At 38.6% G+C, this 22345-nt stretch overlaps 2 protein-coding genes and 1 long non-coding RNA gene across 17 annotated transcripts in view; 2 read left to right on the top strand and 1 right to left on the bottom strand.

The window, feature by feature from the left end:
* The window catches only part of SESTD1 (SEC14 and spectrin domain containing 1), a 60428-nt gene extending 55621 nt beyond the window's left edge, over positions 1–4807 (top strand). For all 8 annotated transcript variants that reach the window (XM_065068873.1, XM_065068876.1, XM_065068869.1 and 5 more), the window contains 2 exons: positions 1739–1860; positions 4059–4807. In XM_065068873.1, coding sequence (XP_064924945.1) covers positions 1739–1860; positions 4059–4188 — 252 coding nt within the window. In that variant the 3' untranslated portion in view covers positions 4189–4807. The remainder of the gene's footprint in view (positions 1–1738; positions 1861–4058) is intronic.
* LOC135579865 (uncharacterized) lies at positions 1356–14080 on the bottom strand. Its single transcript, XR_010473690.1, has 2 exons — positions 13954–14080; positions 1356–2171 (listed from the first exon to the last, which is right to left on the bottom strand). It is a non-coding gene; the product is annotated as an uncharacterized LOC135579865 (long non-coding RNA).
* CCDC141 (coiled-coil domain containing 141) overlaps positions 7804–22345 on the top strand; it is a 79315-nt gene continuing 64773 nt past the window's right edge. For 7 of the 8 annotated variants that reach the window (XR_002415368.2, XR_002415367.2, XR_010473689.1 and 4 more), the window contains exons 1-3: positions 14205–14480; positions 20201–20433; positions 22076–22198. Coding sequence is in view for 5 of the 8 variants with exons in the window: in XM_005504064.3 (XP_005504121.2) it covers positions 20332–20433; positions 22076–22198 (225 nt within the window). In the remaining 3 variants the exon portion in view is untranslated. Of the gene's footprint in view, positions 9226–14204; positions 14481–20200; positions 20434–22075; positions 22199–22345 lie in introns of those variants that run through there. The other variant, XM_065068863.1, reaches the window with a different exon arrangement.

Genomic DNA, 22345 nt, shown 5'->3' with positions numbered 1-22345 from the left:
GCAATTATTGCTTGCATACCTATATTGGTATAGTGCCTGCTTAACAAAAAGGAGAACAGCAGCCCTGATGTTCAGCTGCATTGAGTTGGAGCTGGTGAGAATTCTTTTTAACTCTTCAGAGGGGAACTCTGACGGTTGATTGTGAAGAATTTCTTTGTGTGATTTAGACTCTAATTATTCTCAAAGGCAAGGAATACTTCTTGATTTGTGTTTTGTGCAAGGTCTGACAAATAGCTATGGGGTTGTTTAAGATCTTGGGAGAGTTGAAAGGAGTATTGCCTTTTAAGCTGTCTGCATTTTGAATGCGGTATCCTTCTCACAAACTGTGTAAATTAAAGCAGCTCTCACTGGTTTCCATGCATGCTGTGTTGCTGCGTGTTGTATTTTGCACTTGGAGAGTTCGAACATGCTTTCTTCAAAGCACACCTCTGCCTTGGTATGGTTTTCAGACTCCTATAACCAAGTGTCTCACCGCTGTGTCCAGCTGGACAATGCTAGAAGCCACAGAGGAGGATGAGCAATCAACAACCTTAGGACAGATTGTTGCTATTCAGTAACAGCTTGCTGAAGGGAGGGAATGTTAAGAGTTTTCAAATGCCTGAATTTGAGACAATGTCCATTAATGTAGATCATGAGAGATAGGGTCTTTTCATCCAGGAACCATTTTTTTCTGTGAAGTGATGCATTTTAGAAAAGCAAGTTAGCATATGTATGTCTAATATTGACAAAAAATTGCATGTAACTAAAAAAGCCAACCTTGCACATGGTAAAAGAAAATGAATTAATTCTGTCATTGAAGGAAAACATGGATGTAAAGTTCATTTGTATGCTTCTTGCATTTATTATTTTCTTATTTGTATTGATGGAAGATACGTTGAGTTTGTATGCATTGGGACTTGATGGAGGTTCACAAAAGCAGAAATATATCACCTGTGCTGCCACAGATGGCTGAAGGTTTTACCTGATAACAAATTAGAATTCAGTGGCTCACAAACTCCTGAGAGTGCTGATTGTCTCAGTCCGTATTATGAGCATTCTTTCATAATTGCAGTAGTTAATTGCTAGGTTTTTAGGCAATCCTAAGTTTAAAAAAAGTAAATGGCTGAAAAATAATGCGCTTGTTCAAAAATGTAATTGTTCTAGTACTATCGTGACATATTAATGAGTCTGTGAGGAAAATATGCTGTTAATATCCATGCTGCTTTGGAAAATGTAAGAAGTGGCAGAGGGAGAAGTACAAGAAAATACAGAACTAAGTACTAGCATTGGACCCCAATCCCATCTGGAAACGCCTATGTTCAGGCTTTTTTAACCCCACTTGTTCTATGCCAGATGTGGATTTTAGTTGTGAAATGGCTTGTAAGGGGCCCTTTGTTATCCATGTTTCTTCCATTTTGTATGAAAGTCTTGTATGTTTAATGATGCAGGTTACTATTTTTATGCATTTTATATTTGTTGCTGGAATATTGTCTAGCCAGACTATTTGTACTTTTTTCTTCCCCTCTTAGAAGTAATGTAAAATGTTCTGTACAGAACAGTGGTAGCCCTGAACTATCTTCTCAGTGCAGCTTAATGGATATTTTCCTTTCTTGAACTGTATGAATATTTCAGTTGATCTCATATCAATGTGGTAGTGAAGATGGTGAAAGAGCATTCACTTTGCCAGTTAATGACACTTGAAAAACTATGCAGTATCCCTTGTGTACTTTATTTTGCACTTCCTTATTTCTTTTAATAGATTTTGCAAGAAGGTCCAGAGCAGCCTGAAGCTTTTAGTGAAATGGAGCAATTTGATGAAATTGAAGCAGTTGGAAAATCGCTGTTGGACAGACTAACGGTGCCTGTAGTTTATCCCGATGGGTACGCAAAATACTTTTCTAATGCCTTCTGAATATGCTTTTGGTAAAGTTTCATAGTAGCCTCATATGCAGAAGAATCCTGAATGCTTATTGCTGAAACGGAAAAGGCAGAGCACTAATACTCATTAGAAATTCTTTCCCATCTTTTCACAGAAAACAGGCAGATCTAATTTCAAACCTTCCAAAGACAACATGTCCACTTTTTCTAAGTAGTGACTTTTTCACCCTCAGTAATTATTATATTTATGCGGTCTTTACACCAGTGATGTATGTAGAAGTAACAGAAGAATTACCAGTCCCAGTCTCTTCTCCCTGAAAAAAATATACCAGATTAGAATCCTAGTATTTTTTAAAATTTACAATTCTATCTATCTGAATTAAGTCAGTGTATTTAAATAAAACAACAACAACAAAACCAACCAACCAAACAAACAAACACAACCAAGGCAGCACTTCCCTCATGAGCTATTCATACTAATGTAAAATTGGTGGCGGTCTTGAGCTACAAAAGCAAATTTGGAATCTTAACCATAATAAAACTCAGTTTGCTGTGCAGTAAATTCACTTATCCATTGTGATGCTGAGCTTGTAGTTAATTTTTTCTACCTGAGTATAACCAAGCCTTGGAACTAGTCTCTGGGTGTGTACGATCTTGTGAGATTATGAATAAGATGTGAAATGAATGTTTTGAATTAGAGCCTGAAACTTTGAGATGGTATCAGGCAACTGCATTATGGGTTACCTGAAGTTGATCTCAAAAATACTGTTGAAAGAAGCTGGTCATGAAAATTCATTTCCTGTCATCTTATTTGCAAAATACCATGCTTCCTGTGCAGCATAGTTTCCTTTAGTAAGGATTGCTACCCATGAAGATGACCCCAGGCCTGAACTAGTAGTGATTTTTACTGCCCTTTCAGTAGTGTATTTGAAAATAGTGGGGGATTTTATAGCTGGAGGGGTGGGGTTGGACCACAAACAACCAAGGAGTGTGTTATGTTGTTGAAGTAATTTGATATAACTGTTGTATAGCAGATTTTAGTGACCTGGTAAAGTAGTGCCTGCTGTTTATTCTTAAAATGGATGTAATTTGCAGATAAACTATTAAAGTAAAAAGAAATATTAGAATTTGGAAAAGCTCCCCATGGAAGAAGATGCTTGTCATACTTTAAGGTTTGAGTCTAATATAGTTCTTCTACAGCTGCTGGTATATATACACCTGTATTTTAGACTAACTGACTGAATCCTGACATTTCAGCAGAGTTCTATGTGTCCCCCTTCTCAAAAGTGGGATCGTAGCTGTCCTACATCTCAGGGTACACAAAATGTTATTAAATGCTTGGAGGCATCTTCATCAGCCTCTTCACCACTTTAGACTTACATTAAGTATCTCCTTGGTCTGCTCTTGGCTTCTGACCTGTGTCAGGAAAACCATCTGCTGGTGCTGTGATCCTGTGCTCAGCTGTGCAGTCGGTGGCCTTGGGAGTTCCCCTATCAAACCAATCTGCTCCTGCGGGAAATGACTTCTGACAACTTATGCCTGTCCCCTGACTCTGTCTGAAGTCTTTTGTCCTACTGCCATTTCCAAAGTCTTCAGCGTCTGTGCTTTTTAGTTAGACTTGATACCTGCTTTTCTTCTGAAACGTGTATTCTGTTCAAATCCTCCTTTTCCTGACAGCTTAGTTATCGGTTTCCCTAACATATCAACCATTCTTGTATGTGAATGAGAGAAACACGTGCAGCCATGTGTTCTTTTCAGTTTGAGATGACATAATGTGACAGCATGTGACTGACTTCACATACACAGACTCCTTCATTAATGCAGAAATTGTATAGCCTCAGAATTCAGATTTCCTGGATTGTCACAGTACCTGAAACAGCCAGACTGATTTGGGGATAGCCAGAAGAACAGCTGTAAAAAGTAACGTTAGGAAGTGTCTAGTTGCACCTATAAAACAGCACTCTGCTGTTGAGGAAACCTTTTGCATATGAAAAGGTCATTCAGTATTTGTAATGACTTCACCAAGGTCTGTTGTCAGGTCTCATCACTGAGTCTCCAAAGCCTTTTAAAGGTGGCTTATAAAAGAGGAAAACGTGCCTATTTTTTGTTACTGTCTTTGTGTTTCCTAGTGCCATTCACATGTATATTCATACACTGTCTTACTTTTCACTGATAACTCCTTGTGGGTTTTTTTCTTGTAGGTCTGAGCAGTACTTTGGGAGCCCAAGTGATATGGCTTCTGCAGCAGAACACATTAGAGAGAAGATGAAGCTAGTTAGCCTGAAAAAGCAGCAGCTGAGACAACCAGAAGCCACTACCCCAGAGAGCTAATACTGACCCTTGTCTATGAATTCATAATAGGACTTCAGTTTGTAATCCAGCATGTTGTTTGCATATTACAGATTTTGGCATAATATATTAAAATGCATTTCACAGCCGTTATAAATCTCATCTTTTTTTCGAAGTAAATGTTCTCAGCATATTAACACTGTACATCTGTCAAGCCATAATTATTTAACATGCTATGAAACCATAGATTCCAAGTATCTTATGAAAAAGAACTGTAAACTTTGCACTGAAATTTGCTGTAAAGCTTTACCTGACCTGTCAGCTGCTTCTTGGTTAAACAGCTGATGCAAGCTTTGAATGGTGCTGATAAAAGTGTTAGGAGTTCCGTATTATGAAATTGTAGCTCTTTGCTTCTCCCTATGCCCAGGTGATGTAGTAATTTTAGACTGTAGGTAAAGTTCCTGCAGTGTAGGCAGTGGTGACCCTATAATTTTAATTTGAAATACTTAAAAAAAATAAATCATTTTTATTGTGCCAGTATGCAACCTACCCATCAAATCTTTGATATATCAAATTCATTAAACAGATGTTTTCCTATTTGTATTGATAATGTATTAAAAGCTGTTTGTGCTTAATAAAAAATCATCTTTTAAAAATCTAATATGAGTTTGTTCTGGTCTGTATTCCCAAATGTCATCTGTGTTATATTTTTGTGATAAATGGTAGTAAAAATCATTGTTCCCCTGATATATTTACAAAATCTGTAGAGTTTTTCTTATGAAATACTTTTTAACACACTGTAGCTATAAGGGAACTGCTCTTGAACTATTATTAATAAGAGTGAGAGTCTGTTCTTTTTCTTACTTTCTGATAGCAGTAAGTACACAAAGGATGCTACGTACATTGTGTCAGTGTTGTTATAGTTTTGTTCCCATGCAAGACTGGTACACATCTCTTGTGCTTTTTTCTCCAAGTCTTGTGTCCCTTTGAATGGAGAATCTTGAATAATATGAATATCCCTGGTAGTACCTTTGAGGTTAAAGATTTTCATCTAATGAAAAATTATTAACATGAAGTTCATAAACAACTACGAGACTAGTAATAAAATTAAATTTATTAAGAGAAGGGAATTGGATTGAAACAGAATCAGCTGTGCGCATAATGTGATTAATGTCAGGATTTAATCTGGGTAAATTCAATATTGCATTTGCTGGAAGATGGTGTGGTATTCTAACCATTTTAGAATACTGTGTGTGAAACAAATGACTGTAGGTCTAAATACCTTCTGTTCCTAAATTATATTTTGCTCACAGTGAAGATAATGCTTTTTTCCTGAAGGCATTGTTATTACCCTTCAGGTTTTCTTGATGGATCTGTCATTCAAATTATGTTTATTCATCCCAGTTTTTCCACATTTTCTCCGGAGGAAAGTTATATGTCAAATAAAGCAATTTCTCTATAAGAAATAATAATTCAAAATTAATGGTTTCTCTTTAAGTTCAGTGATAAAGGTTTGTTGTTGGTTTTGTTATTTGTTTTGTTTATCTTTTTCCCCCTCTGGGTATTTTGGCAGAGGAAATCCAAATATTTTTTATGCATTTGATGCCATGGTACAATATTACATTAATACTAGTTTAAAACCAACTGAAGTTTCACAGACATTATTTATAAAGAGGCTTTTTCAGTATTATCTAAAATTTAACGTAGTAGTTCAATTCCATTTGAAAAAGCTGCCTTTACTATGGGTAATATTTAGATGAGGTAGATTTATTTAAAAAGAACCCAAACATTAAAAAAATCTAAATATATTTAATATAAAATGCAAACACAAAAGTAAATTAGGATTATAATAAATAAGCACTGCGTCTCCAATTCTGCAGCATTTGTCTGTAAATTGAATCTACTTACAGTAAATAATGGTCTGCAGTATAAAATCTCATTAAAATATTAGTTTACAGTAGGCACATGTTACAAACACAGATTATTTGCGGGTTTTTATTTTTAATTCTATGTTTCTGTTTAGGGGCCCAATAACGTAAGCAGAACTGGAGCAGGATCAGAAGCTCTTAACTCATCCATGGGACTGCGGTGAGCACAACGTGGAACTGATGACCGTTCAACCTAATAACCCCAATGTTAATTTTGGCTCCGTGTATGAAGTCAGATCTTGAGGCTGTTATCTGTTTTCTTTATCTGGCCTCCAGCATTCCTTGAGGCTGGTGGATTCTGACTTTAACCTTATTGTCTCTAGCAGAGTCTCCAATATAAGCCCTTGGGCTATGCTAGCTTTTGCTGCCTCTCTATCTCTGCACCCTTCCCCTTCTTCTCTGGAATTCCTTGCCTTTAGGGAAATCAAATGCCTGGTGAGGAGCTATTTACCAGCGCTTTGCAATTTGCCCATTTTCTATGTATCAGGAATGACGACAGTAGTTTTCCAGCTCGTTGCAGCATGAGTCTGCCAAATAATTCTGAACCCTTCCTATGAACTCTTGAGATTTCCTGCCTTACTGAAAAATGGAATAAACACTATCTGTTAAGGATACTGTTCAATGTAACTGAGAGTTTGTTGTGCTGGTCTTAGTCAATCTAGCATCTATAGTTGTACTTGCTACTGAATGTTTAGAAATGTGCAATACTTAATAGCACACAAAGTCAGGAAGATACATAGAGACATGCTAAAAGGCAAAACCATGCTCAAGTAATATGTTGTTACTTCTCTGTGCAGGTACTACTGCAGGCAGTAGTGCGGGCTCTAACTGTGGCTTTTGCTCTGTACTTTTTGGTAGCAAAAATGATTCAAACACAGGAGTTCCAAAAGATGCAAATATGTGGGTGCTTGTTTTGGTGTTTTTTGGGTTGTTGGTTTTGGTTTTTTTTTTTAAGATAAATCAGCTGTAGTAAGGGATACAGCGCTACATGTAAGATGGGGAGATGCCAAAAGAATAGGGAAGGATTGATTGTAAGGAGTGTAGTTATCATATGCCTAAGTATATTATGACTAATGACTTGGAAGTGATGGAGTCAACCGTGTTCCATGGTAATGAAATCATGAACGAAAATTTCTAAGTTCCTGTTAGCCAAGTTTGGATGTATTTGAAATGTTTCAAAATGTGCTAAGTATTTTGGTTACTCTTTCTGATAATGTAATCCTGAGTGCGTTTTGTGACAGTGAACAGTAACCAGCATTGGAAAGGTGATCAACTCGGTAGGTGTCTCAGTTTTCAGTAGGGCATCAGTTGGTAGACTGGTAGTCATAAAATGCTTGTATCTATAAGCTCTTCCAATTGTGAAAGGTGTTTGGGCATTTGTATTAGTTTCCATAAAAATGTTTGATTCTGTTTACAGCTTAATACTTTATATTGCGATTGGTAGGGCTGATGGGGTTAACTTTTTCTTGGAAAAAGCAGGTTTTGACCATGGAGACTTGTATAGCTTGTGTGACTGATTTAGCATTCAGTTACTTAGAGGTACAGCAGTGGATGGAGAAGGGTTGAGTGTGCAGTGGGATTGTGCAGCACTTCTTACACCACCGTGGCAGCCTAAGAATATCCTTGCCAGCTGACAGATATGGGGGAGATTTTTCCATCCCAGTTAAAATGTAGGTCATGATCATTAGGAGAGGTTGTCATGGGCTTCCAGCAACAGCAGTCATTCTACAGGATAATTTTAATCTGTATAAGATTATTAGGAGGGAGGAAAAAGGGAAGCTTTTGAAGCTACAGATGAAATTCTGTGAAGGAACATTATGTAAACTCCAGAGGTAAAATGCTGAGAAATGGGGATGAAAGTAAAGATTTGGGGATTCCTAACTTCTGGAGTCTATCCCTCATATCTCTCTGGACTCTTGAAACAATAAAAGGAGAGTCAGCATGGTAAAAATGCTTAGTTATGTTAGACTTCTGTTCCAGTTTCAAAGAAATAATTGGAAGGTCGTTCTAAGCACGCACAGTATCAATCCATGCATATGTAATATCTGCAAAAGCTCCTGAATGTGAACTGCAGGGCAAAAAAAGGGAGTTAAGTTGTTAAGCACTTTTTTATAGTTCTACAATTTTAAATATATGTTTTGCATATTAACAAGCCTTTTAGCTGTTCCACAAGCAGCTAGCCATTGATTACTGTCAGACACCACTGATGCAAGCTCCTGTTGGGAAACCTCTAACACACTTTGGCTTTGTATGTAAAGGGAGGAATGTTATATGCTATGAAAATATCCCTAGTTTCTAATACTCAGCACGTAATAGTTTCTCTTTGGGAAGATTAATTTATCCACAGATTATCCATCAAACTTTGATAGCAAACCATGCCACTGGCTGCATATGACCCAAACAACCTATATGATGGCTTTGTGCAGCCAGGTAAGAGGTGATTTCTACTTATGGCTGTGTACATACACTTAGCTCTTCTGAGGAGCCTGACATTACATATCCCAGTCTTGTTCTGTCAACTCTGCTACAATACTGCCACTGTCAGAAGGCAACACATATGTTAAGTAGGTTAGAAAATAATGAAAAGTGGGTCTCATTGTAGCCATGGGTCCCAGAACACACACAGCAAGATGCTAGGGTGGTTCTGTGTAGATGTGTGTTACACGTAGAACAAGGTGATGATAGGTAGAAGAGCCATGAGACTTCTATGAAGTCCTAAGAATCACTGTCTGTGTTTGAATGGATATAAATGCTCCCCATATGTTGTGCTTGTAGGTTGGACCTTAAAAAACATTATTGGGCTCTTTCCTAGATCTTACACCAAAAATAAATTCCCATCATCTATAAGTTACAGAAATAAAATGGAGAGTGGAACTAATCTTAGCTGTAAGAACTGCCTCTCAGAGGAACTGATGGAAGACCTGTTACTTGAGGTATTTTCTGTCAGAACAAAACTTGAACAAATATCTTTCAAACCCCCTGATTTTTGTTTGTTTCTCTTCTCCATTTCAGCAGGAGCGATCAGTGTGCTAATTTCAGTGGTGTAATTTCCAGATGTGGTTCACTGTGTTACACGTGGTTTGCAGTGTATGGGTTGCCATCTCAATTTTGGAGTTTTCTGCTTCCCGTGTTCAAGAGTTGCAGATGCCAGGTAAGCGGCAACGCGTCCCCACTGTCAGTGCTGAGTTGCCAGGCACGCCTGGATTGTTTGTGATCCCCGTGTCTCACAGGATCAGAGCCCACAGAGATCCAGGGGACTGGAGAGCTCCAGTAGTTTCTCTCAAGTACTGTGCCAGATTTTTTAAATTTTTTTTAAGTCTTGGTTAAGTGAGAAGTGCCTTTTAACATTCCATTCTCCTCTTAAAGCTTCCAGCATACTGAGAGAGTATCTTTCATGGTGTCTTAACCATTTCCACAGGCAAGTATACAGCACAGTTACTTGATATTTATTATGATTGTGTGATGCGAGTCTGACTTCCAGAGACTTGGGAACAAGCCATATGCTAAACTGGTACTAAGTCCAGACTGTTCTCTTTCTGAACCCTTATATGCAGCTCTGCATGCCACTATTGGATGATAGATAACTGCAAGCTGCTCTCAGCAGGGTGAAGATTGTACAATGTATTCAACACATTTGACTGCTACTCCACATAACTGTGGTGATGATGTGAGTGTGATGCCCCACTGTCTGCTTTATGTTACTCACTGCCTTTCAGAACATGGCCTTCTTCCTATCCAAGACAAATGTATCCAAAGAAACACAGTAATGTGGTCAGCTGTTAGTAAGGGGTTTTATTAATGCTTTGCTTGAAACAGCATCAAAAGGCTGCAGCAAGCCACGTGTTCATTGAGCCTTGTAAGGGCCAATTTGTTTGGTAGCTGCCATGTGCAAGCATCATTTCATGGTGCGTTACCTCTATAGAACTAGTCATTCATGAAGAAGCCAGCACATTTGCTTCTGCAGGTGACAGAAATGCGAGCTGTCCAAGCTCTTTTTGCTGTTCTCTGTTAGCTGTTAACCTCTTCTCTAGGTATTGCTTTGTCTCCTGGACCTTATCAGAGATTGTCACATGGCTACCACTGAAATGTCTTCTCTGCTAACACTTTTGCCAAAGACTTTACAAGTGATCCAACAGACATTTTAAAGAGTTCCTTCATTGTTTCCAAAGAAGAATTTACTTTCAGGATGAGATGGTTGCCAGTGTGTGCGTGTTGTGAGGGGGTGACAGCTGCATTTGCTGCTTCACAGGGTTGCTGGGAAGGAAGCCTCAGTAATATTTGGGAGTGGGTGAGATGTTATAGTCATGGAAATCTCACACACACAGAGAGGATATAAAAAGCACAGCTCAAATAATTTTCATCTTAGAACACTGAGGTGGTGGTTTTTTTTTCCTATATATAATAGTGGGACCTGAAAAGCAGTAGTCAGCAAAAACAAAGCATGGAAAAACAAGGAAATGTAATAAAGCAATTTGCTGAGTTGTAGAAGTTTAATTTATGATGCAAATATTTATAAAAATCATGCATTGTCAATAGGTGGGCTGTAAGGAAGTTTGGGAAGGTCAAGCTCATCTTTTGAAGGCAGCTAATCAAATATCCTGCAAACAGAAGAAATATTAGCACAGCAAGAAAGAGTAACTCAGAGAAAGGGGGTTTGTTACGGAATATTTACTAAATATCAGATCAAACAGGGAAAAAAAAGAAAAAAAAAAAAAAAAACAAACAAAAAAAAGCTCTACAGCCCAAGAAGTACTATTGTATGCTATTTTTATTCCTGGAACATTAAAAGCAAGGTTCTAAAATGTCATTACTGCAGATCCCATTGCACTGACAAGGGATGACCTATGGTACATCATCCATCTCTGCCTTCTGAAAAGACTTTCATGTAATGAAAGGATGACAGAGGACTCCTCAAAAGTTTCTGCTAGTTTTTAACCAAGTTCTAGGATTCCTTATTGAAATACAGCTTTAAATCTTTCCTTTATCTCCTGGACAGCTTATGTTGGATTCAAGCTCTGTGAGTTAAAAAAATAGAGGCAGTGAAATAGTTTATTTATTGAACTTTCTCTTGGTTTAGCTGAATAAATAGAAAGCCCACAGTAATTGTATAACTGAAAAAAAAAATACTCTTAAGTTGCAATATGGAACACTAGATTTAGATATTAAGATTTTTTTTTTAATCTGAAGAGAACTGTAAAACATATTGCATGATTTTAAAGAACAAGTGCAAAATCAGACAAATATGAAATATTAAGGATTTGCAAATACATTAGCATTATTATTTTAAATTTACTTGATATACATCCCTTTTACCTCAGGGCCTTACAAGATGCCTTGAGAGTAACACCCTCATTTATGGTCATTTGCAGATTAGGGGGTGAGAACAACTGGAGCAAAACCTACGGCACAGCCAGTGATGCTGTGATATCTTCTGCAAACCTTCTGTAATAATGTCAGTGTATTTTTAATGTCACCAGTCAAACCCTTAATTTGAAAGTTGTTTTGCATTATGTGAGTTTTACCTCAGCACTCCACCAATGTAATTGTTGCCAGTCAGGACATGGTACTGTTCTCAAGCCATACCATTCAGGCAAATTAATGTGGTGTCTGAGAAAATATCCTGTGGGACTCTGCCTCAAGCATTCTAATATTGAAATCCTGTTAAGGTTAAAAACAAAAAAAAGAACCTCTATGCACTTTTAAAAATGCAAGAAGTTTACAGTTGTACTTGATTTGATGTTTCCTTTCTCCCACACTCACCCACTACATATAGAGGGTCCCCAGTGCATCTTTGTGCCTGACTGCAAATGTCAGCTGTAGTGCTTGCCTGCCTTTTGTCTCTGCACTGTGAGGAATATCACAAGAGATTATACCAGAAAATCTTGTATCAACCATATAATTAAACTAAATTTGTATCCTTTTTCAAACAAAGATGGTGATTATAGTCCTGGGCAAACTGTTTTCAAGTGTGAAATGTAAGGTAATTAAGCAATGGGGATCATTAATCAAAGCAGCTGACTGCAGAATTCACTGAGGACTGATACTTCAGAAGCAGCTAGTTTGAGAAATTGGAAAAAGTGGTAAAAAGTCATTCCACAATTCACAGGAAAATGCCTCTGTCCTGGCAAAAGGATCCTGGACATGCTAACTGGATGCTCTGTGACAGATAAACCTCTTGGAAAATATATATTTGAGCAACTGTTTTATGTTCGTGATTGGCAATGATGCTGATGGCTCTCAATAAATGTGTATCTGTAAAAGGGTCATAGATAAAACCTATAACTTGCAGCTCTAACACCAACAGCAAGGTCAGACAGTCAATTTAGTGATTTGTTTTGCTGCAATACTGCAGTGTTAAAGTGAACCCCTGTGTTCATTCACAGAATATTAGTCAGGGTCCTCATTTTGTCACATACAGTTTAGTTTTTAGAATAAAACTCATCTGGAAGCTCAAATCCAAATGTGATTTAAATTGATCCAACACAATGCATGTGGCACCTTTCAGCAAACTCAGCTTATACCTAACTAAAGACATATCAGTAACAACATCTTTAACAATGCAGAGCTCTTTCAATACCCTGACATGGTGTCCTTGCCTAGAAAGGGTCAAGTGCCCTTTTTCCTGTTTCAAACAGAATCTGAAGCACCCAGGCCCAGAACAAGAAACAAATCGCATATTTTTGGCAATTGTACAGCAGCAGGAGTTTTTGCTATGGATGGCAAACAGTGGCTCTGAAGCATGTAAATCCATCTTAACTGCTCTTCAGTTAGTTCTGAAACAGTATTGAAGGGGAAAAAAAAAAAAAAAAAAAGTATTGTTTGGGTTTCTGAGGTTTGTTTGTTTGTTAATTATAGGCAATGCTTCCGAAATTTATGTGGGACTTGAATTTTGAAGTGTTACATGCCATCCTCGGTAGAGTGAGAAGGGTCACTGGGAACAGCGAGGGAATGTCCTCACATCCTGTAGTCACAGCCCTGTTAAATTGGGTGTCAACAGTGAGCACACACCTGTTAAACGATCCAGTTCCAGACAAATAGGCAAAGGGGTGGGGCTGGGGGCAATCAATACTTCCTGCTTTTTAACATCTTCTAAGTATGTCACACAATCCAGCAGTTATGTGAAAGGGACAGGCAGGACCTAGTATGTGCTTGCCAATCTGGAAGAGGGAAATTTGTGACCAGAACGTACATACAAAGGAATGCTGAGCAGTGTGAACCTTCAAGCAGCAGGGTTATACAAGATGGAGTTATCTTTTTAAAACAAAACAAAGCACTGCTATTTATAGCTCTACTGATAAATGACTTTTTAAAAGGATTATAAAGTCTTGTGGTTCATTAGCACCTAAAATTCTACTTCAATGCTGAATTTTTCTTTTCTGGATAAACTGTCCCCGGTATTAGATGTCTGAAGTAATGTGCTATTAGAAATGTGGCTGTGCAACTTAGTTCTAACTTGTTCTAAATTTAGCTTTCTGAAATTTGTCCATTTGAATCTACTCTTCAAAACAATAGCAACAATATGGCTTTAATGTTTTGGTGTAGTTAGCATGATTATATATATTTAATTAGTCTCCTGTTCAATGAATGACTCATCTTTTTGCATCATTGCTGGCTAATTACTTCTGATAAGATTGAACAGCGATGCTTCACTCCTAAAAGCTGGTCTTAAGATCCCAGTTAAACTGATGTAACTGTCTCTTTGAACTATCCATGTGATTTTTAACTGACATTTTTCTTTCACAAGTTTAATACAGACAGGTATTCATGTACAAACATTGAAAAATAATTAAAGAAAAACAGTCTTTTAATACAGCTAGATTGTAAATGTAAGTTAAACACGGAAATCAGTGACATGGAGCAAAACTAACATTGTAGTTACCTTCTTAGTGGGACAGTTTGCAGCTGCCTTGAGACTTGGATGTAGGTTGCAATCTGCATCTTAGTCTTCCTTCTTCACAGGGAGAAAGCGCAGCCTGTCTCACATCTATATTTGGTGCAGAGTGCATGCTCCACTGTGCTAACACACCACATCAGGAAGGAATTTCAAATGCTCCCAAGGAATTTAGTAACAAAAGTCCCTTTAGCTTTCCTTACATGCATGGGCAAGGGAACATACTAATCCTGTGTAGTAAACTGTTCTCTTTCTGCTGCTCCTGATGGAGCCTGAACCACGGACTAATGAACTACCTAATGTCTCTTCATTCTCCTGACAGAGCTGAATACAGTGGGCCCCCTTTTTCTTTGACGAGCTTGCAATTGGGCTGACTAGCGTACATGCCACCTGTGAGCTGTTAGAGCTGCCTCACTTGTGCTCATGGGAGTGCAGCTCCAAGGATTGTGCAGCATTTGTGTTGGACAAGACCCAGTGAGACAGAAATGCTGAGCTTCCCCGGGGGTGCAGATCGGGTAAGTCCACTCTCCAGCTGATTCTGAGCAAACTGGAGAAAGCTTCCCTGCTGTTTCTTCTGTAAACTTCAGAGGGCACGCTGGTCTCTTCACTTAGTATGAGAGAGAATAAGATGCGATCACTTTGTGCTTCACACTTGTGTATTGTTTTCTGTTTTATTTGATCTTTCCACCGTATTCAACAGTTAAAATCTTCATTGTTTATGTTTTGCCATTTTATTTACACTTGAAGAGTCATTGGTTCACTTTTTTCTTCCAGTCCTTCCTGCTGGAGCAGTCACTTTAAGGTACAAATTCAACTTGGGTTTTTTGCTGGTTGTGACAGCAAAATAAAATTAAACTTGCAAAGAAAAATGATACTAAGTAATTAATGTGTTTGGATTTGGGGACATCTGTTCAGATCAGTTGGCTTAGAGGTACTTCTGTTAATCAGTCAAAGCTGTCAATGGTTTCAGAATTATCACAGGGACTTGTGCTCCTCTCTCCCTCTCTTTTTCTTCCTTTACCCAAGGTGCTTTTTTTGTCATTTTCCTCCAGTTTGTTGTATGAAATCTCCTCTATCTTGTCTGCCAGTAAAGAATCTAAACAAATATTTTTTTTCATGGTGTTACATTTAATAAGTAAAGGAGGTTCTTTCTGAAAGCACCAATGTTTTATCACAATCTCAGAATGAGAAACCTGATTCCTGCAGGGGTTCTTGAGTGGAGACCCCAACACCTCAGTTTTCTATGCTGCCCTTCTTGAGTCACATGCTAAGATAACAAAATAAGAAGAAAGCATGTCAGATGAGCAGGTTACTGTCAAGCTTGGTTTATTACTTCTGTATATTTGAAAACAGTCAGGGCGATTGTACACTCTTCAGGAATTCAAGACACATGATGCCTAGTGAATAAAAATGTAAGCAGTGCCTATGTGTCAACATTCCTCTTTACCCTGTGTATAAGCCTGGTAAAGAATAAGAAGACAATTTTTAAAATAACAGATGCTAGAAAGAACAGTCTCTGTTTATATAACATTTAGAACCTGGAGTTCTAAATTTAAAGGCTATATGAGCTTTCTTAAAATAAGAGTGGAGGCTGAAGCAATATAACATATGGTTATAAGCCCTAGTTAAATTTGGTGGATCTTTTATATCATTTAATAAATAATAGGGATTTAGGAACTATTTTGACAAGTTCTAGGTACAAACAGCATGTAGACTTTTTGAAAATCCTCTAGTATCCAAAAGAGGGGTATAGGGAAGAGAATGCTTTGGAGCAAAAGAGTGGGACATAAAAAATTAGTGACCAGTGGACTGAAATGTATCAGCTATCATTGCTTCCCAGGTCTGTTTACTGTATGGGGTTTTTTTAAATATTGTTGTCCTTGGAAGCAAACAAATAGTGATTTAGTTCGTACCACTGCACAGAATTAGCAACGTTAAACTGTTTGCCAGTATCTTGATCGTTGTTATACTGTTGGTTTTACAGTTAAAAGCGCTGTGTGTTTTTTCTTTCGTGGAGACATACTCAGTGTTACAGGGAAGAACCAGGATACCTTAGGTTTTGGTCTTTGCTTTGCATGATGATGCTTCTTGGGTAGCTTTTTCTTGCTCTTTTCTTAGGGTAATATAAAGTGTCTCCAGGACTGGCAGTGGAAGATCAAGAGTAGAAGGGGTTTTGTTGGGGTGATGCACAGAAAGAATGGAAAGATACAAGATATAATGCTTCATTATGCTTGTAAGTTTTTAAATAAAACTAATCTGGGACCTATGAAACAATAATCCATGCAACATGGACCGTGATTAGTTCTTACAATTTTTTGCTGTGTTGGAGCGTGGTGTCTTTTACCCCTTGAGCACTCTTTCACAGCTGTTTCCTAGCCCTTTACTTGAACTTCTGTGCCTTCTCTTTCCACAGTGGCAAACATAGCACAACCCCCTTTTTGGGGCCACCAGGGTCCTGGGCTAAATTAGAGCTGCCTTTTCTTAAGCTCATAGACTCTAAGGTGACAGGGAAACAGGTTCTGCCAGTGCTTCAGCTGTTACCTGCCTGAAGTTAATCTGACTTACCCTGGCTGGCCCTTTCCCTCCCTCCTGCAGGTAACAATAACCTTGGTTTTGGGAGCGGGGAGGGTTTCCTCCCCTCTCAGTGTACCTGCTGCTTTGGCAGCAGAAACTCCTCACTGATGTGAGGGGAGCGAGGCTGGGTTGGGTGGCCCTTGGGTGGCTGTGGGAAGACGGGCTTCCCTCAGCCGTGGCCTGTGTCCGAATCTCATAGTCCTGGGTAAAAGGTAATGTCTGTGAGTGCCTCGGTTTCCTTCTGCGTTCTGACAGCTTTCATAGTGTGGTTCTCTGCAAGACACACTTCTTTCTAATTAGGCGTTAAGAAAGAGGTGATATTACAAGTTGCTGTTCGCCATGTGCCATTCGTGTCTGTTTTGACCTCTGAGAGGAGGCAGCTCTGTTTCCCGCTTTCCTCCCTTGCTGGCTACTGCTGCCAGGGTGGTTATTATCCTACTTGGGTTTGACTTTTTAGCATGACAAAACTTGATTAGGCTTTCAACCAGTTTCTCATCCTAGAAACTTATTTGCCCTATAGGGCAAAGAGGATCCTCTTCCAGGAGAAAAACCTATCTCCCGTTCAACCCTCACCTTTATATGTGACCTCCATGGCTGCACAGTCCCCTCTTTATGCACCTAGGGACACTTGCAGACTGCTTGCTCTCATGCTGTTATTCCTGATACCTGAAAATGGTGCCTACTCGAAAGGTAAGATGGTAGAAGCCAGCAAAAAAGCAGCAACCAGAGACTGGGAGAGGTTTGACATCTTTGTCCCTCATTCCGGTGGGGCTGCCAGAGGGAAGCAGTGTTTTCTCAAGCCACACGGAACCCATCAATTTGAGGGCTGCTTCCTTCTCTTGTTCTACATCCTCTCCCTTGCTGTGTACACCTATTATCCCAGGTACGAGACAAGGCAAGAAGAGGAGACCCATAACATTTACAAACCAGTCACAGTGAAGGCCCCCATGTGTTTGAGGCTGTAGGGAGTGAATTTTTTCTCTCCCGGAGGCATCTTCATAGAGCATTGGCAGCTCCAAAGCTCTGAACAAAAAGCGAGTTATCTCCAAGAAAGACAGGTCTGTTTCCTATGCATAACTGGCAAAACTGTGATTAGTGAGCTTCCCTTGCCACATGAGAGAAAAAGGTGCTGATGAGACACACTCCATGCTGAAAATGAAGTGATTTTTATCATGTTTACCTCTCAAATCCTTTTTACATAGTTGTTACAGAAAATACTTGACATTATTTACACTAGAGAGAGCTGATCTGTTTTCTGTCTTCCTGAGATTGTTTCCTTTGTTCATTTGTTCAGTTTCATTGTTTCTCATGGACAGCTGGTGAATGTTAGTTTCCTCTTGCCATTCTTACTCTTGTCTTTCACACAGCAGTAGCAAAGGGAAAATATTTCTCTCTACTGATACAGATAGCCTGCCTGTTCCTGGCTTCTAGCGGGATTTTTCTTTGTTTGTTTCAGAGGAACAGATGACAGATAAGTAAGTAAACAAGACTGAGAAAGGCGTGCTTGTTAAATTTTATTTCCCTGGACACAGCTGAAATGGATCATCATGCTATGCCAAAACCCTCAGCTTTTTCTCCCAGGATTATACTAGATCATCTCTTTTGATTCCTTAATACTTTTTATTTGCCTGCTACTCTGACGTTTTCCTGTCTCTATCTTATTTGTTTAGCATAAGCTGAAGAAGTAGAATATCCATGTGCTATCAGACGTTTTGAAACTTCCTTATGGTCAACTTTTTGAGTATGGTGTTTTTCCATGATTTCCAGCTGCTAGCGCTATGAAAAATGATTTCTCACTTAACCTGAGTGAAAGACAGCTCTTATGTCTGTCTTCTTTAGTGAGAAGATGGATTAGCTCAACTTATGCTGTGGGAAAATTCACTTAAAATGTGCTTCTGAGGGAACAGAAACTCAAGGACACACTTGGACATAGCACTGAAATTGGTTTGTAACTCCTTTTATAAGACTAACAAGAGGTCAGACTGTTTTTTCCTAATCAGTTTTTTCAGTGGTCAAGTCCATTTTGTTTTCAGTTCTGCCAACAGGGTGAAAAAATCCAGTGTCACTTGTCTTCTGGAATGATTTTGCGAATCTTGAGTTTTTAGCAGGTTTGTACAATGGATCTCTCTTCTGTTCAAACCACAATAGGGTGCTCTCTTCTGTTTCACCTTTGAGGTTTTTTTTCAGGACTTCAACTCTCTGGGTTTTGTGTGGCCATTAAACTTCAAACATTTTGTTCTGCCATAGCTATTACACAAATAACGCACAAGTCTCATGAATGTCTATATAATATTTTAGTGGCAAGGGTTCACAGGCCTCTCACAGGTGTCACAAGGAGTTTTTGAAATTTATGTGATATTTTTTCTCTTGTTGGCAACTTGAGCATTCATGGCTCTGTTTGGCACAAGAGATAGGAAAGCTGTTTTGATTTGCTAAGAACATTTAGTTCAACACAAACCACTACAGCAATACCCCATTTGAAACTCGTGGTCTGAAGATGGTGATCAGATTAAGATTATAATCGATCAGATTAAGATTATAGTCTGCCAACAGTTGGAGAGGGGCAGAAATGAACAAACAGAAAATCACAGACCTTGACACATCTGTTCAGATTTCCTGTAAATACCCTAAGCTTCTTCCAGTCCAAAATATTTTAAATTAATTTCCAGATCCTGATTTAATTGCAGGTGCATCTGTTCTGGTTTGCAGTTAGCAAATCCTGTTTATATTAAGATGTATCTAAATGTTCCATATTTTTAAACAAATCAAGCAAGCAGATGCTTAGAGGAGAGTTATGCGTGTAGTTTCTGGGGTGGAATTGTGTTTCCAGAGTGACCTGCAAACCTAACCACCAGTGTCACTTTCTCAGCTGTTCTGTGGAAGGAAACCCAGCAGCTGCTGTTTCTTTCTGTAGGCTGCTTGTGGCATGCTCTGTGCTTCTGGCAAGAGAATTAATATGCCAAACCAATACTGTGATTTAAACATGTCTATTCATTTCCCTGCACTGAATAAAAGACTTAAGTGGAGTTTAAACAATTATTAGAGACGTCTTCCCTAAGCTCATTTAGAACAAAATGAAGACTATATAAACAATTTATGATTAAATTGAAAAGCAGGTAAATTATCTCAATCTCAGACAGGAATAAAACACTCCCTAAGAATTCACACGACGTACTTGGTTTCCTTCTCTGGTTGCTGTGATCACTATACTTTTAAATATTTTTTGATTAAAAACCCCGTGTCTGTTTTGATTCAGTATCTGATTTATATACAAATGTTCATCCTGTTTAAATACTTTGAGTCAGTGAAAGATTTATATTAACCAAATATATTCAGTAACTGGTAAACAAGAAAATATATTACTTGTAGTGTATGAAAATATAGTCTATATAGCTGCATGTTTTGGAAACTCAAAACACTGGATTTATCTCTATATACTCAATAGTACATTTTTTTCTAGCTGTTTTAAATTGAGAATCTTCTTTCCTTTGGTTAGCCGATGTCAGGTGATGTTCATAGAAGACCTTCACACTTCAGATAGTGACAAAAAAGAACAGGCAGCTTAATGCTACCAAACTAGGGGTGTGTCAAATATCTCTCAAGAATGATAAACTCAATGGCGTTGTCTATTTTTAACCTCCTGTTCTTTCCTTTTTGGCAGAGTAATCAGTGTTATCTGAGCTGTTTCAGTGAATGAATCCAAGCAACTCTCTCGCTTTCTGAAATGAACAGTGGACCCTGCAAGAGCGTTTTAAGTCTGCTTTAGTGTATGAAGCTGCGTTTTGAAACACCATGTCAAATGAAGCCAGTTCGGAGCAGAAGCTTTCGACAACAACAGTCAGTTCAGTTGCTGTTCAGGCTGGGGAAGCCAGCATTGTGATAGCTGTGCTTAAGGTAAGGCAGAAACTGCTGCAGAGCTGTTCTTGGCTTTCTGCTACTCCGTGATCAGTGCTTCTTTTAGAAGTTCCGCACAAATGAGAAGCTAAATAACATAAAATGATAAGGCAAGGTCATTTAATTAGTTAATATCTAATAGAGCTTCCTTGGAAGTTAACACTTGTTCATGTTCACAGCTTCTGTTTGTGTGTATGTGTATGTGTGTGTTTGTGGTTGATTGGTTTGTTTTTAAAATATAGTAAGTAATTTGGCCAAAATATTTAGGCTCTTAGAGGCAAGGAATTCTTCTTAATCTGTTTAAAAATTAAGCGATAAATGCTGAGTGCCATGAAAATTTGTTGATAAACATGATGTTACCTTTAATCATAGTTGAGACTCTTCAGATGTTATTTTTAAGTTATGCTCAGCAAAAATTTTGCATAAGTAGTCTACCATCTCCAAAAATGCAGATTATGTGCCTTTTCTTCTAGCATTTGCTAGGGGGAAAAAAGCACCTAAACCTGATAATGAGTGGCTGTTTTTGAAAGCTGTGAGTTCATATTCCCATGTGTTCTAATAGAAGCCTTTGTGTGTATGTAACTGTGCTTATGAGCACCTAAAGGCCTGTTCTGTGAGCTGGAATCCGCACCTAACAGCTTGCACAAAATTTGTCATGGGAAGTAAAGCTGGATGCTGAGGTACTGAATCCCAGCTGGAGTTTATTGGCAGTTTGACTCTTCATTCTCCAGTCAACTTGGAGAACAGCCTCAGCCACTAGAGTATGTCTGTAATGCAGACTAAGGTGATAATGAATAGGGCTGTCGCTGATTTAGGGTGATTATTTAGGATGGGGTTACCTCAGTTATGCTGGTGGGAAGGTTCCCTCTTATCAGCCCCCTGAGGAGACTGCCTGTTGCCACAGGGGTTGAATTTTGTCGCAAGGAGACTTAAGTTTAGAGTGCAGACATTTATTTTTTTTCCCCCATGTGCTGTGGGAACTGTGCTTGTCTCCATTGGCATCCATGCTTCGTTCTTTATCACCATCCTCTCCAAGTTATGCTGCTCAGACTGCAGCAGTTCTGCAGCACAGAAAGAACAAGCTCTTTGGGGTGGCTGCCAGGCTTCCTTTCTTTGTGCCTCCTCCAGGACACAATAGGAGATTGCTGTTCAGGTTCCTATTCCACAAAGTATTAAGTGGCCCTGCTACTAGCTGTGCAATCTCTATATTCGGTTTGCAAGTATGCTGGATCTGTGTGGTGGAAATAAGATTTGCAGCTATGGTTTTTGCATCTGTTGTGATGGTTTTGTACCTTCTGTCCACCCACCCAGTTTCCTTAACTATCTCTGCAATCTGCAGCTGAAAGGGGAGATGAGCTGGACAAACCTTTTTGGCTCATTGTGATAATCTTACTCTTAACAGGCAAAAACAAAATCGCAGTAGCTATTGGATAAGACTAGAGTCTGGGATTTTGATACCTGTTTCAAATGTGGGATGTTTGTATTTCATCTTCTGTGTCTTCATTCTGCAATTGAATACATGTTTATGGGTCCCTGAGCTTCTGTGACTGTGGAAAGCATGTGTGACCTGAGAGTCTGTGTGAATAAATACATGAAGGAAAGCCTGTGTTTTCTGAAGGCTGTTCCTTTTTACTTATTACAGTGTGGAAAATGGGTGAAGCTTCAGCTGGCTGAATCAACACCAAATTTATTAGAAATTGGCAGCAATCAAGATGAGACTAAAAAATTACTGCAAGATCATGAATTCCTCCTAGCTAAACTTAAGGTAAGATGTGATAAAACCACACAATAATACACCTAGTAATTATAGTTTATATACCACAGCTGACATCGCTGTGGGGGCTTCCTGTTGCAATGTGGTTGTTAGGTTAAACTCTACGTAGAAAAAAATATGTTCAACCTTTGTCAGTGT

Source organism: Columba livia, chromosome 7 (genome assembly GCF_036013475.1).
Source record: "Columba livia isolate bColLiv1 breed racing homer chromosome 7, bColLiv1.pat.W.v2, whole genome shotgun sequence".
In the NCBI taxonomy this organism is placed as follows: Eukaryota; Metazoa; Chordata; class Aves; order Columbiformes; family Columbidae; genus Columba; species Columba livia.
This window is presented reverse-complemented; position numbering and strand designations above follow the sequence as displayed.